The 14,159-nt window shown below is 35.6% G+C and overlaps 1 protein-coding gene across 1 annotated transcript; it reads left to right on the forward strand.

Moving 5' to 3' along the window:
- Nucleotides 1–72: 72 nt before the first annotated feature.
- On the forward strand, nt 73–12,466 carry LOC125855192 (uncharacterized). Its single transcript, XM_049534877.1, has 4 exons — nt 73–225; nt 1,160–2,189; nt 7,134–8,001; nt 12,009–12,466. The coding sequence occupies exons 2-4, from the start codon at nt 1,215–1,217 to the stop codon at nt 12,053–12,055; spliced, it is 1,890 nt and encodes a 629-aa protein (XP_049390834.1). The 5' UTR covers nt 73–225; nt 1,160–1,214; the 3' UTR covers nt 12,056–12,466.
- The last annotated feature ends 1,693 nt before the right edge of the window (nt 12,467–14,159 follow it).

Below are 14,159 nucleotides of genomic sequence, written 5' to 3' on the forward strand. Positions count from 1 at the left end.
CAGCACAAAGGGAAAAGACCAATTTACACAAACAAAAAAAAAAACCAGTCTTGAAATTTGACAGTCAAGAGTGAGGAGACATACAAAATTCTCAAACAATAATAAAAAAAAAAAACACAATCTTTTGTCTGAAAGCTGCTTCTTGCTGTATTCTTTTGCATACCCAAGTTTTATTTTTTGAAAAAGAACCACTCTGCCTCTTCTTTCCAAGCTTCTTAAGACCAAGTACGTAACTTTCTCAATTCTTCTCTTTGTTTCTGGTTTTTTTCTGGCAGGTTGGTTTTGTTTTCTTGTTGTTATTGCTTGTTGTTTATACTGTTTTGAGTGGCTTATTAGTGAAAAAAAGGTTTTGGGTGGTGTTTATTAATTTTGTAAATCTCAATTTGTCTACAATTATATGGGGTTCCTTGTTCTTGATTTGTTTTAATTGTTGTTTAGATCTGTTTAATTTTGCAAGATGCCAACTTTATAGCAAGGATCAGCAGTTTTGTCTGTTTTTTGAAGATGTTTGCTTCTCTCATTTACCTTTTAGACTTGTGGTTTTATGCATTGTCTATTTGTAGTAATGAATGCTTCAAGGTACAAGGGGAACTGGGTTCTTTAAAAGTTTGTGTTTTCTGTAAATTTTTACTGTAATTTCGCGTAAATTGTGGAGTAATTGAATATGGGCAAAGGAGTAGACTTGATAGTGGAACTTGTGTAAGAAATGGAAAATGTGGAAGTACATTGTTTTGTAAGTTTAATTTCCCTATTTTTAGTTCCCAATAGCAGCTGGGCTATGTGTTTCTTGCCTGAAAGTTATTCTTTTTGTGGATTTGGTTGGTTCATTGACCTCACACTTTCTAGATATGTTTTTTTCAAATAGAATGCCCTTTCATACTTGGATCTATTGTTGCCCTAAGCAAATTTGAAAGCCCGGCAGGAGGGCTGATGAAGCCCCTAACTCACAAATAAATCATAAATAAAATTTCTTGCCATTTCATGAACTCTTGATTAGACTAAAGCCATTGGCCTCAATTTGATGTGTTGCTAGTGACTTGAGGAAGAGTATCGAAGTTCTTATGTTATGCACATTTGTTGACTTCTTAGTTCTTCTTATGATTTCTGCTGCAAAATGCATTTCAAAACTTCACAGAGGCAATCCAACGTGTCTTTGCAGGTACATTGCCGACAAGAAGGTGGATTTAAAAGTAAATTCTGACTCTTTCGGTTAGATGAGCATGGATAAAGCTTCTGCTGACTGTCCATACCCGGGATGCTTCTTCTGTGTCATGAAAGAAGGAAACCCAAGCAAGCGCCGAGCAAGTATATTGAAGTTTTTTCGAGAACTTCCTTCACAGGATGATGATGGTCAAGTTCTTCCCATCAGTGGCCTATGGAACACTGCCATGGCACATCCTAACGATCCGGAGTTCATTGAATTGGGGATTTTTGAATGCATGTCAGCACTTATTTGGAAGGGTTTAAAGAACCGCCGCTGGCTTTCACATGACCAAAATATATATATTCCTTATTATGCGGCACATATAATTGGATCATATACTATGAATATGGAAGAGTTTGCTGATAGAGCTGTGCGTGCTGGAATCATCCCTCCTTTAGTTGAACTTTTGAGAGGTAGGCTAACTTGGGTTGAACAGAGAGTTGCAGTGAGAGCTTTAGGACACTTAGCTACCTATGCCAGCACTTTTCCAGCTGTTGCAAGTCATGGTGAGATTCTAGAGCTCTCCATCCAACTCGCAATGAGTTCTCTTGAAATTGTTTACTCTCACTTTTACCAATATGTTGATAGAAGACTTAGTTATCATTGTGACCTTCTTACACGTGGCATGGGTGGAGTTGAAATGGAGTCCCGGAAGGCAGAAGAATGGGCCAGTCAGCTACAATGTTGGTCCCTTCAGCTTATTAATTGCTTTGCTTTCAAGCCTGAATTTCTTCCTACCATTTGCAAGCCAGAATTTCTAGCAAAGCTTCCAGGAATGTGGGGTGGACTTGTTAATGAAAACTCCCCTGCTGGAATCGGTCTGTTAAGGACAATTTGCCATCACAAGCTTGGTAGAGGGCCTGTTGCTGCATGTCCTGGTATTATAGAGGCATTGTGCAATATAGCTCGCTCATCGGATGACTGGCAGTATATGGCAATTGACTGTCTTTTGTGGTTGCTCCAGGATCCAAGTACCTGTCATAAGGTAATTATGCTCTCTAGAACTATTCTGCTGGAGCTAATAGCTGGAATATTTTATTCGGTATTGGCTTTACTTTCAATATAATCAGGTGGCAGAATAGAGCACTAATGGTAGAATATGACATATGTATGCTATATAAATAATTTTATTTCTCTCTTTTACTTCTTGGAGCTTAACTTTGACCATATAAGAGTTAAGACCATCCATTAAATGTGAAAGTGCTCCATTCCTTTTCCTATGTTGCATGTGTGCGTCCAGAACTTGTTTATACAAAATAGGTACACTTCACTCCTTGGATACTCTTCTCTTAGTTCACTATGAAGGTATCTTACCATAGATGTTTAACTGATCCTTGAAGTCAATTTTGTTCATACACCTAGCAGACTCTAATTCAAAGAGGTTTGTCCTTCAGAATTTGCATAAGAATTCATATTTGGGGCATGCATGTGTACCATAATCTGTATAGAGACGAAGGAAACAAAAGATGAGTGTCCTAGTGATGTGGAACTCTGTGTGAACTTTAAAGCATGCATGCTATCGGTATAGCCCTATAGGCATAAGCGATCACCCCCAAAAGAATCGTTCTGTCTTAAAAGTAATGCTCCACTGTACTTGTCCATAAAAGAAAAATCAGATGTCCTGAGAAAAGGTCTCAGAATACTGTACTATGTATTCTGCTACTTAGCTTGGGATATTCAGCTCCATTTGATGAAGTCTGTGAATACTAGAATAAGAATTGAAGACAAACATGCAACACTTGAGAGATGTATTATTTTTTTTTTCTTTTTTTTTTTTTTTGAGAATGGTAAAGTTGTATTCATCAGCAATGAGGGTATGCTGGCAACCAAACAAAAGTAAAAAAATAAAATTCAAAGGCCAAGTAGTCATGATTACAAAGAGCCTAGGAAATCTACTACCTGATCTAATTCATATATACCCTCCTCTTTACACCAAAAAAATAGAGTATTAATGCAGTTTTCTTTAACTTTCTGCATTGGGTTAGTAATATTCTTAAAGCACCTATTGTTTCTTTCCTTCCAAATTGACCACCATATGCAAGATGGAACTAGATTCCACCATTTTTTCTGAGTTTTACTCCCCCCTCTTCTCATCCAACAGTTTAGTAGGTCAGCAGTATGCTCAGGCACCACCCAAGGATCTTGAACAATGCTTTGAAACATATACCATATCTGGGAAGTCACTCTACAGTGAAGGAACAAATGATTGTTTGTTTCCTCCTTCTCATGGCAAAAGAAGCACCTAGAAACAATCTGAAATCCTCTTTTTTCAGTCTCTCCTGAGTCAGACATGCTCTTCTGCACACTAACCAGAAGATGGTATTAGTAAATATTAGAAAGAAATAGAAAAACAAAGAAAAGAATCAATCCGCAAATAGGAGAACCTGCTTCATCAACAAAATAGGAGAACCTGAGTTCTGAAGTTTGATGTATACCCTCTCAATCTGGTGCCGACTCCATGGTAAAGCATGTAAGCACTTGCTTTAGGCCCCCGGGTGGGGGTGGGGGAAGTTGAAAGGTAAAAACATTCATAGAAAAAGAAAGATAATTTTGTTACATTTGTGAATAACTCATCGAATAATTATTATGGGATGTATGAATACTTATTTGAGTTCATCAGATGACGAGAAGTTAAAAAGATATTAACTTAATGAATGTTCCTTAAAAGTCAATCTGATATTTGATGATTAGACTTATTTTCTAAATTAAAAATGTTAAGGAAAATAGTACAAGTAGAAAATAATACTCTAACAGACATATTCAAGCAATTAAATAGATTTGATTCTTTTTCAAATGCTTTTTCTTCTAAAATAATGTTAATAGTTCCTGTAACAGTTGTTAGTTGCCTCATCGGTAAAAAGTTTCTTGAAGTTAAAATTGAAAAATCTTACCTAAGATCAACAATTCTCAAAAGAGATTAAATGAGTTGATTTTATTATTATTTGAAAAAGAATTATTAGAAGAAATATATAATAACAAAATATTAATAACTTTTCATCTCAAAAAGCTAGAAGAACAGATTTTTTAGGGGAAAAAAGATATTCTATTTTGTAAATTTAAGGCCTCCAAATAAATTTTGGCTTTAGGCCGCTAGAGTGCTTGAGTCGCCTCTGTCTCAATCACATAATAATTGAAAAGCATCTTCAACTACCACCACCACCAATACCAGTGTCTTCATTTGCATGTGGATGACCGTTTATGTTCATGTATTAGGCGGAAATACTTAAAGCAAAGAGGGTGGTGTGAGGGTGTTGGTCATGTTAACTTACACGGGTCTCTGCTTTTGGCCCTACAGCACCTGATTTCACTATTGTTACTATCTGTGATGCCTGTCTGTCTTGAAGGTGTTTGGCTTTGTGCTGTCAAAAAGGTTAAAATGAGCATCTTGTTTGGTTGGTCTACTTCATCTCTCAGATATTCTGTTTAACAAGTATTACAATTCTGAGTTAAGTTCTGTTGTTAACATAGATAAATCTCTCTTATTGTTGGTAAGATGCGCCAAATCAGCAGAGCCATACAATTAGGACTGATCGAATTCTTGATGAACCATTAAGTAGGTTTTGTTTTGTCCTATCTATTTTCAGGTAGAACCAGAGAACCTGTTTTAGAGGTGGAAAGTGACACAATGTGATGAAATCATATTAGTTTATCCTTCTGGAGTAACTCACCTTAGACCTTTTGCAACAGATAGAAAAATCTACTTGCACAATGAGAAATAACTGCAAGTGCTATTAGCTAGAAGAGTAATTATGTTAATCTTCTCATTGTACTTTAGGGAAGTCTCTCATCTTCTAGGTTTAAAAGAGAAGTGAATATCATAGCTATTTTGCGGAGAAGAGAATACAACAACTACTACTATGTCTCAGTCCCTAACAAGTTAGAGTTGGCTATAGAAATTCTTGTTGTCCATGTTTCTCCATTTTAAAGTCATCTAGGTGAATATTAGAAAATAAGAAGTACTTGAAACACTATATTTTCTGCTGGCATAAAATTTTCTGATAGGGCTAAAAGACTAGAAAGCATAGGACCTAAGGTAAACGTGCTAACATGTCTGTAATATTCTTCCAACTACTTAGTATCATCTATATTGATCTTTTCTTCCCTTGTGCCTTATCTCTCATGAAGTTTGCATGGATTCCAAAGAGATTGTAGGTACTTTCAGACAAGTTCTTTCCATGTGATTTTAGGTCTATTTTTACCCTTTTTAACGCCTTGATTCACCATGGTTTCACACCTACAGACCGGTGCATCGGAGATCGATGCAAGAATTAAACCATCCTAAGCGATCTTCACTATATCCTCAAAATGTGCTTGCACCTTCTGGGGAATGTGGTCATTTTTAATCTTGTCTAGTCTTGTATGACTGCAAATCCATCTTACCCGCATCTCTGTGACACATCTTTTGGATGTATTGGATTTAGTGGTCCAACATTCACTTTCATTTAATATTGTTGGTTTTATGACTTGTTCTATAGAACTTACTGTTCACCATTGGTGGGCATCCTTCTATTACGTAACACCATGGTAGCACTTCCATATTGCAAGTATCCGACTCTGATTTTATGTATATCTGCATCTATCCTTAGTTTTCTTAGAATGATGGACTAGATTCTGAATTGTTTGCGTTGAGGGACCACAATCACGTCTAATTTCACCTCAATTTCTCTCTTTTAATGCTGAATAAACTTGCAGTAGATGTACTCAGTCTTACTTCTCCTTATCCTAAAAACCTTACCATCTCGATTGCTTATCTATAGCTCAAGCTTTTAGTTGGCACCCTAGCAGGTTTCGTCAATTAGCACAATAGTTAACAAATAGCATTGGGACCTTATCTTGTATTGTGTTCAGTGGCTCATCCATAACTAGGGTAAACAAGTATGAGCTCAATGCCCGATCCCTGGTGTGAACCCACAGTTATGGGAATTTTCTTGGTCTCTCCTACTAATGTTCTCACAATAGTGATGGCTCCTTCATACATGTCCTTTTTTGACATTTATATTTTGACGGAGAAAAAATACATAACCTATATGACAGATTGAAAACGCTTCTCTAACTAAGGACCAGTTACTTTGAGTAAACTCTATGGTCAATAATTGCTATCAAAGTTCCCAGACTGTAAATACTATATAGATGCCTTGTTTTATCAAAGATATAAATTTGACTTTTCAAAAGAAAAAAGAAAAAAATTCTAGAGTGGCCATATCAGTGTTACCACAAGTACCCTGAATAGAACGCAACCCCAGGAAGATGAAGACATCAAATATAGGAACAGTCATGTGCATGTGTGTTATTAACTCTGTACTACTGCTTCAAACATGTGCACTTTTGATTGCTCTAAGTATAGAAATTTCTAGTGTTTCTTTCTGATAGTGCTGCAATTCATATGGCTCCTGATAGTATCATTATAAAGTACTGCAGCCATTTTCATCTCCAGCGCTCTAGGTTCAGTATTGTACCACTATGATCCATTAACATGTAAATTTCAACTTACATTAGAATTTCGGATTTTGTTTATATGTATAAAAGAAAGTGTAAATGCAAAAAATACAAGTAATAAGGAAGACTGGGAGTTTTTCTGGAAATTTAACCCTAGTCAGTAGTAGACCTTAACTTGGCAATTGAATCCCTGCGTTCAATCAAATTGGATTCGGTATCAATTGAATAGAAATGACAGCTTTTGGGCGTGATCTCTATCTATATTTCATAGCCAAGATGTGCTCACAGGATGAGATCATCCTAACTCCCAAGCATCCTTGTAATTTCTTTTTAATGACTAATGTTACCATATTAATATTATAGCCATAAGTGTCATAAAAAAAATATTATAGCCATAAGCTGAATCCGAAAAGGCCAGAGCATGCAGTATCTTAACCATAGATCTGGACACATCTTTTTTTTTATAAAAGTAAATCTCCTATGTTTACTGTAGGTTATTGAAAAGGCTGTACCTGCACTTGTGGATCTTGCGGAGATATCATCCCTTGGGGATCATAAGAAGCTTGGAGACTCTATTGTCAATGTTCTACAAGAATGTATTGAATCACAAGGGACAGGTCGTACTCAAATCAATAGCCATGTGAAAGAAGAAGTTGAAGAACTACTGAATTCCAAACAGAGACTAAAATGGGAGAAAAATATGCCTAAAGAGGACCTTCATATCAAACAGGCAGCTGCACTGGTGGTAAAACTTGAAGGGAATTCCCTGTTTTCATCAGGAAATATTTCTGGGGCTGCAGCTAAATACTCAGAAGCATTGGCATTATGCCCAATGAGGTCAAAGAAAGAGAGAGTGGTGCTCTACAGCAATCGCGCTCAATGTCATCTCTTGTTGCAACAACCCTTGGCTGCTATAGGTGATGCTACTCGTGCATTGTGTCTTCATAATCCTGTGAACCGTCATGCCAAAAGCCTTTGGAGAAGAGCACAGGCATATGACATGCTTGGTTTAGCTAAGGAGAGCTTATTAGATGCTATTCTGTTTATAAATGAGTGTTCACAATCAAATGATCCTGATCTGTCTTTAAGGCAAAACAAGGTTCCTGATTATGCTGAGCGTTTGGTAAAAAAGCAGATGCGTGCAGCTTGGTTATTTAGAGAGGCTGCTATTAAACATGGTGGAGTTCAATGTGAGGGTGATGCTGGAGACATGTGTGGCCAGGAAACTGATGATTCAGAATGGGAGACAGCAAGTGAAAGTGAAATTGGAAATGAGGAGAGAGATGAAATCGGTGATGATATTTGTGGATGGGAAAATGAGGTTGAAAGGAAGGATAAGTACAAAAAGGCTTCACTCAAAGGTAATTTGATTCCTAATTTCTAATGGTTAACTGCCCTACCACTGCTAAGCTTATAGAAATGGTGAATTGTGCATCTTGAAAAATAAGCCATATCATGTGTATGTCAACTTGACTGAAGTTACAATTTCTGTCATCTTTGCTTAATTAATCTTGTATTCGGTATATATTTCACTACAATTGCCCAAAAAAAACTTGTATTCACTGAATTCTGGATTTTGCTACTGCAGTACAGAGCTGTTCTTTTATCTGTCTTTATTTCATCATTCGTGATATGATTTGAAAGTGTATCTGTTCAAATAGGTTAATTTTAATCCATCACATGCATTTCTGTAGCTTCAAAAAAATGATAATACTACCACTAATTTTGGGGAGTGGTTGAAATCTTGAACAAGAATATGTTCAGTGAGAGAAATGAATAAGCAATTTTCCTAACTCTGTAAATCCCGTTGCCTTTTACTCTGGCTAATTGCTGGACTGCCAGCGGTCTTATCCATTGTGGTTACTTCCTGAAGAGAGGGAAGCAAGTTAGATATGAAGTAATTATCTAACATATACAGCAAGTGATGCAAGTATATGATTTCTTAAATTAGTGAAAGATTAGAATGATGAAGCAAATATCTAGTAAGGAGTTCTCTTGAACCTTTCATTGAAATACACGAATGATAAAAAAAAATTAATTTATAGAAGAGTCAAATGATTGTTTACCGCTTTCCTCCAGGATTCTGTGTGTCATTTTCTACGGTATTAAGTGAGAGAAATGAATCAGCAACTTTCTTAACTCTGTAAACCCTGTTGCCTTTCCTCTGGCTAATTGCTGGACTTATTTTTAAACTGGTAATGACTATATATATAATAGTTGAACCATAACAGTGCAAAAAGACTTCACAAAATCCCAACCAAGCTTAGGCTACTGCTTCACAAGGATCCTATCCTATCAACTAGTGATTCAACCTCCTCAGCATAGCCTTTTTTACACCAAAAATAAAACAAAAATATACAGTTCATCTTGATTCTCCCCACAAAATTGTATTCGTCTTCAAAAGCTCTATAGTTCCTCTCCTTCCAAATGGTCCACCATATGCAAGCAGGACAAGTTTCCGCCAATTTTTCTGACTAACTGCCCCATCATTCTGGTTCCAACATTTCAGTAAATCAACACTTGTTGCTGGCATTGACCTTCTGAGTCCTACCATGTTCAAGAATAGTTGCCATAATTGTCTAGTAACAGGACAATGAATGAATAGGTGACTATTATTTTCCCTAGCAGCTCCGCACAAAAAGCATCTAGAACACAGTTGGAATCCCCTTCTTTGAAGTTTATCCTGTGCGAGGCAAGCATTTCTTGGTACTAGCCAAGAAAAGCATACCACCCTAAAAGGTGCCTTTATCTTCCAAGTGGATCTCCATGGCCACTGATTAATTGATTGTCTGTGCCTAATCAGAATGTTATAAGCTGAGTTTACAGAATAAGTTCCTTTACTGGTGGGCTTCCATATAAGTTAATCTTCAGTATCTTTGAACCCTTTGGAATGATTCCAAGGTCTTTCAACAACTCTTTCCAGCTCCCAGTTATGCAGTAGCCTTCTAAAAGTAATATTCCATCCTTGTACTCCTTTTGCAATTCCAGACTAATATCTGCTAATTGCTAGACTACCAGCAGTCTTATTCATTGTGATTACTTCCTGAAGAGAGGGAAGCAAGTTGGATATGAAGTAACTATCCAGTATACAGCAAGTGATGCAAGTATGTGATTTCTGTAAATAGTGAAAGATTAGAATGATGAAGCAAATAGAGTAAGGAGTTCTCTTGGAACTTCCGTGAAATTCACAAATGATTAATTTTTTAATTTCTAGCAGCGTCAAATGGTTGTTCAACCTTTTTCTTCCAGGATTCTGTGTGTTATTTTCTACAGTTCTAACTTCTACCTTAGGATTATCTAAATGCCATTTGAGTTATCCTGCTTATCCTTGGGTTCACTTTTAGTTGAGAGATCCCATTTTTCTGCCTATGAGTTCTTGGTTGTTGGGTTTGTAGAGCAGAATGAGTGGTAAGACCATGGTCCATATCCATAAAAGAGAGTCAATATTAACTATATGCCCCTGTTTCTTATCTTTCTTTGTTTTGTTTGTGTTTTTCTTTTGATCTTTAAATTTGGTGATTCTTCTTTATCAAAATTGTAATAATATCAATGAATTTGGTGATCCTAAATATCATAATGAACGCCATACTGGAATCGTTATCTAAAGCATATCTTTTCTGAGTAATTCCTTCTCTTTGGGGTCTCAATATCTACAGTTTAGATAACAATTCCAGTTCATTGCAACAGTCTAAATGGCTCTGCTAGCTATGTTGACTTTCAGCGGAACCCATCAGCAGCCTTTAAAGTTGGCACCAACTTTCACTTAGACACCTCAAGCAGGCCTATTCTAATTATTTTTGAAACTGGAGTAGGCGTAGTCCATTTTAAACACCCGTAGTAGGGCTCTGCTGTGTCATTTCGACAATCATCGAAAATATTAAGGAGAGTGTAATACGAGTCGCTGATAACATGGCAAGCAACTAATTAAATGATTACATGTGACATTTTAAGTAAAAGAAAAAAAGAAAAAAACTATTTTAAAATCTATTTAATAAAAAAATAATGTTCTAAAAGAAATAGTTTACACAGCTCCCTGCAACCCCCACCACATCGTCCCATACCTCTCAACTCTTTCTATCTCTTACAAAAAAAATCATTTGACAATGAAGTACAAATCTTTAACATAAAAAATTGACAAATCATTAGAATCGAAGAATTGATGTTCTCATCTAACAATAAAAAAATGAATTGGGTTTGAAAAAATGGAGTCTTTGATAGTATCTAAGTGTGAATTCGCCATTTACTTCCCCTTTAGTTCTTTTTCCTCATTCCCACTTTAAGTTTGTGTTTGTTTTTGGAATCTGTTCTTTCTTTTTATTGTTTCAGATCTGTTCTTTTTTCTCTTCTGAGAACAGATTTGAATCGAAAATCCAACCTCCATTGAAGGAGTTTTAGCTTGGGGAAATAGTGGAGGTAGTGTGGCTTGAAAAATGGAGAAGAAGAGAAAATATAATAAAAATTGGCTAAATATAAGCCTTTCACACGCCATTCATGAGTGAATCACACTCACTATGCCATGTCAGCAAAAAGTGTGAAATGACACAACGGGGCCCTACTACGTGTGTTTAAAATGAACAAGACCTACTCGAGGTGTCTAAGTGAAAGTGGGTGCCACTTTTAAGGGGTTGCCGATGGATCCCACCTTGACTTTCTACATTAATTGCTTCCCACACGTCAACAACAACATAACACCCATTTTAATCCCACAAGTGGGGTCTGGGGAAGGTGGGGATGTATGCAAACCTTACCTCTACCTTTGTGGGGCAAATAGATTGTTTCCGATAGACCCTCAAACAAGCAGGGAAGTTAGAGAAAAAGAGACAACAAAATAACAATGCACAAAACAAGTGTAGCAATTGGAGAAAACAAAAAGGAGAAAAAGGGAAGTGGTCCCACACGTCCCTATAAGAATTTATCACTTACCTTTTTCTTATGTCGCTGAATATATGCATAAAATACTAAATGTATCTTTGCGGTGGAGTCTCGGATAAATCACATCAAAGCCTTTAAGAGCAAGGGCGAAATGAGAATGTTAAGATCAAAGAGTTCCTAATCTTTTTTGGACTGACAAAAAAAGGAAAGACCACCTAACAAATTGGGATAGAGGGAATACAATACAAAGTTTTGACTTACTTCTAATGGACATGCCTAATCAAACTAAGATCCTAGGAGAGATGAGAGTTTCTAGTCTTATAGGCAAAGCAAGTTATTAGAATGCACATGAACTTCATAATTGTTTCCGATTTTTGTAGCATTTATTGTTCCTACTGAAAATGGTACACTCTTTTGTCGCTGTCTAGATGTGTTTCTGGATCTATGTTGTGGTTGATCTCATCCTTAAACTTGACCCAATTTTACTCTGACGCAGAGATAAAGCATGGATATAATGTGCAGCTTACTGAAGAGAACGTGTAAATTTTCGCCAATTAGCCCTGTCCTGGGAAATTTAGCATCTATTAGCTTGAGAATCTAAGTGTCTCTCTTGCTGTGTCTACTCTGCACAAAGGACAGAGATGTTTGTTCGTTGTTTTTGCACGTCGCATTGCAGAATAAACCCCCTCCCCCTCCCAGCCACCCTTTTTTTACATATAGTTTAAATAGATCTAGAGGAAAAGAAAAGAATTGTTAGTGTGTTTATTTCTCTTGTTTTCCTTTTTGGTTTTGGTTTGTTTCAAGTCATTCTTTGAGAATATCGACAAAGTCGAAAGTGGTTTCTGTACATACACACTTTGGTGATTTTTTTTTTGTTGGCTAATTCTGGAAAAATACAGTTGTGAGTTATCTTCATTAATGTGATTGCATCAAAAAAATGTTCTTTGGTATTTATTTGTATGGACCATAACTTATTAAAGCAGTTAACAGATGGTTATATAAAAGGCTATTGTGTTAGCCAAGAGGTTCTGTTTGAAAATGGACTACTCAGTTTAATGATGTTACTTCCTTATTTGGCACTGAGCTCTAAAGATTTTAATGCTGTAATTTGCATGCTTTACTCTATATGAGTTCTGTGCAAATACATTTTAAGTAATTTTAGTACCATTAATTCATAAAATTTGAACTCTTGGCAATAAATTATCTAGATAGACACATACAGGATATTTTAATCTCATCAATGGCTTTACCAACCTCTTTTCCATAATTTTATAATAAATAGTTGTACTAAATTCATAATTAAAAAAAATTAAATTTTGAATCCGCCTTATTCAACATACACCAAATTTGTGGTGAGTGATTGAGTGCTTGGAATGCAAATGTGTTTGGAAACATTTTTTCAAAACAAATCATCAGTTCCTTAATAATAGAAAAATAACTTTACTGATGAAAATAGGAAAAACAAGGTAGATAGATAACATTTCAAGTTTATTGTTTCCTCTCCACGTACCCAATCCCTCCAACCCCCACCTTACGAATCTTCACTTTCTATTTCATCCCATTTTCATAGTGTTTTGCAAGATCATATTATAATGTTCTTGAGATAGTATTTTCTTGCTTACTTACCAAACACTAGAAAATGAATAAGAAATACATATATTTTTTCAAAAAACATTATTTGGCGAATTTACTTGGGAAATTTTACCGTACTAAACAAACATACTTGGTTAAATTTACCTGGGAAATTTTCGCATATAGCCACTCAAAAATAACTTAATTATGCTCCATAGCTATAGTTTGTTAATTACGATTCGTAGCTACATGATGTCGAATTGTATATGTATATCTGTCAAATAATTGTATATATATAACTAGTATACATATGTATTTGTATATCTGGCGAGGGAGATTGGGAGAGGGAGGAGAGAAGCGAACAAGATTGGGAGAGGAAGGAGAGAGGCGAGCGATATTGGGAGAGGGAGGAGAGAGGCAATTGAGAGAGAGAAGAGAGTGAAGAGAGGCGAACTGTATATGTATATCTGTCAGATAATTGTATAAATGTAACGGATATACATATGTATTTGTATATCTGGCGAGTGAGATTGGGAGAGGGAGGAGAAAGACGAGAGAGATTGGGAGAGAGAGGACAGAGAGTGGAGAGAGGTCAATTGTATTTGTATATCTATTATATATATGTGTGTGTGTATCAGTGTATGTATAATTTGTATTTGTATATGTATAAAAGAGGACATACGATGTAATTACAACTAAAATTAAGTTGCAAACCGTAATTAATTCAAACTATAGCTATGTTAGTTAATTAACTAGTATATATTTGTTTATCCGCGTAATTTCCCAATTTACTTACTTTGACCATAAGCTAGAAAGGTTTCGTCAGAAAAGATGTATGTCTCCACAAAGTCATTTGTTACCTCTGTTCTTTTTTACTTTATCATACTCCTCTTTGTGATTAATTTAACTAATTTTTGAAGTTTAATTAAATTAAAATGATTCAACATTTTTATATTTAAAATATAGATATTAAAAAATTATGTTTAAAATACTATAAGCTGTAAAAAAAAATCTCATATTAATATAATAAAAATATATTTTTTAAAATATTAATCAAAATTCGTACTGTTTGATT

The sequence above is a fragment of the Solanum stenotomum genome, chromosome 2, assembly GCF_019186545.1.
Source record: "Solanum stenotomum isolate F172 chromosome 2, ASM1918654v1, whole genome shotgun sequence".
NCBI lineage: Eukaryota > Viridiplantae > Streptophyta > Magnoliopsida > Solanales > Solanaceae > Solanum > Solanum stenotomum.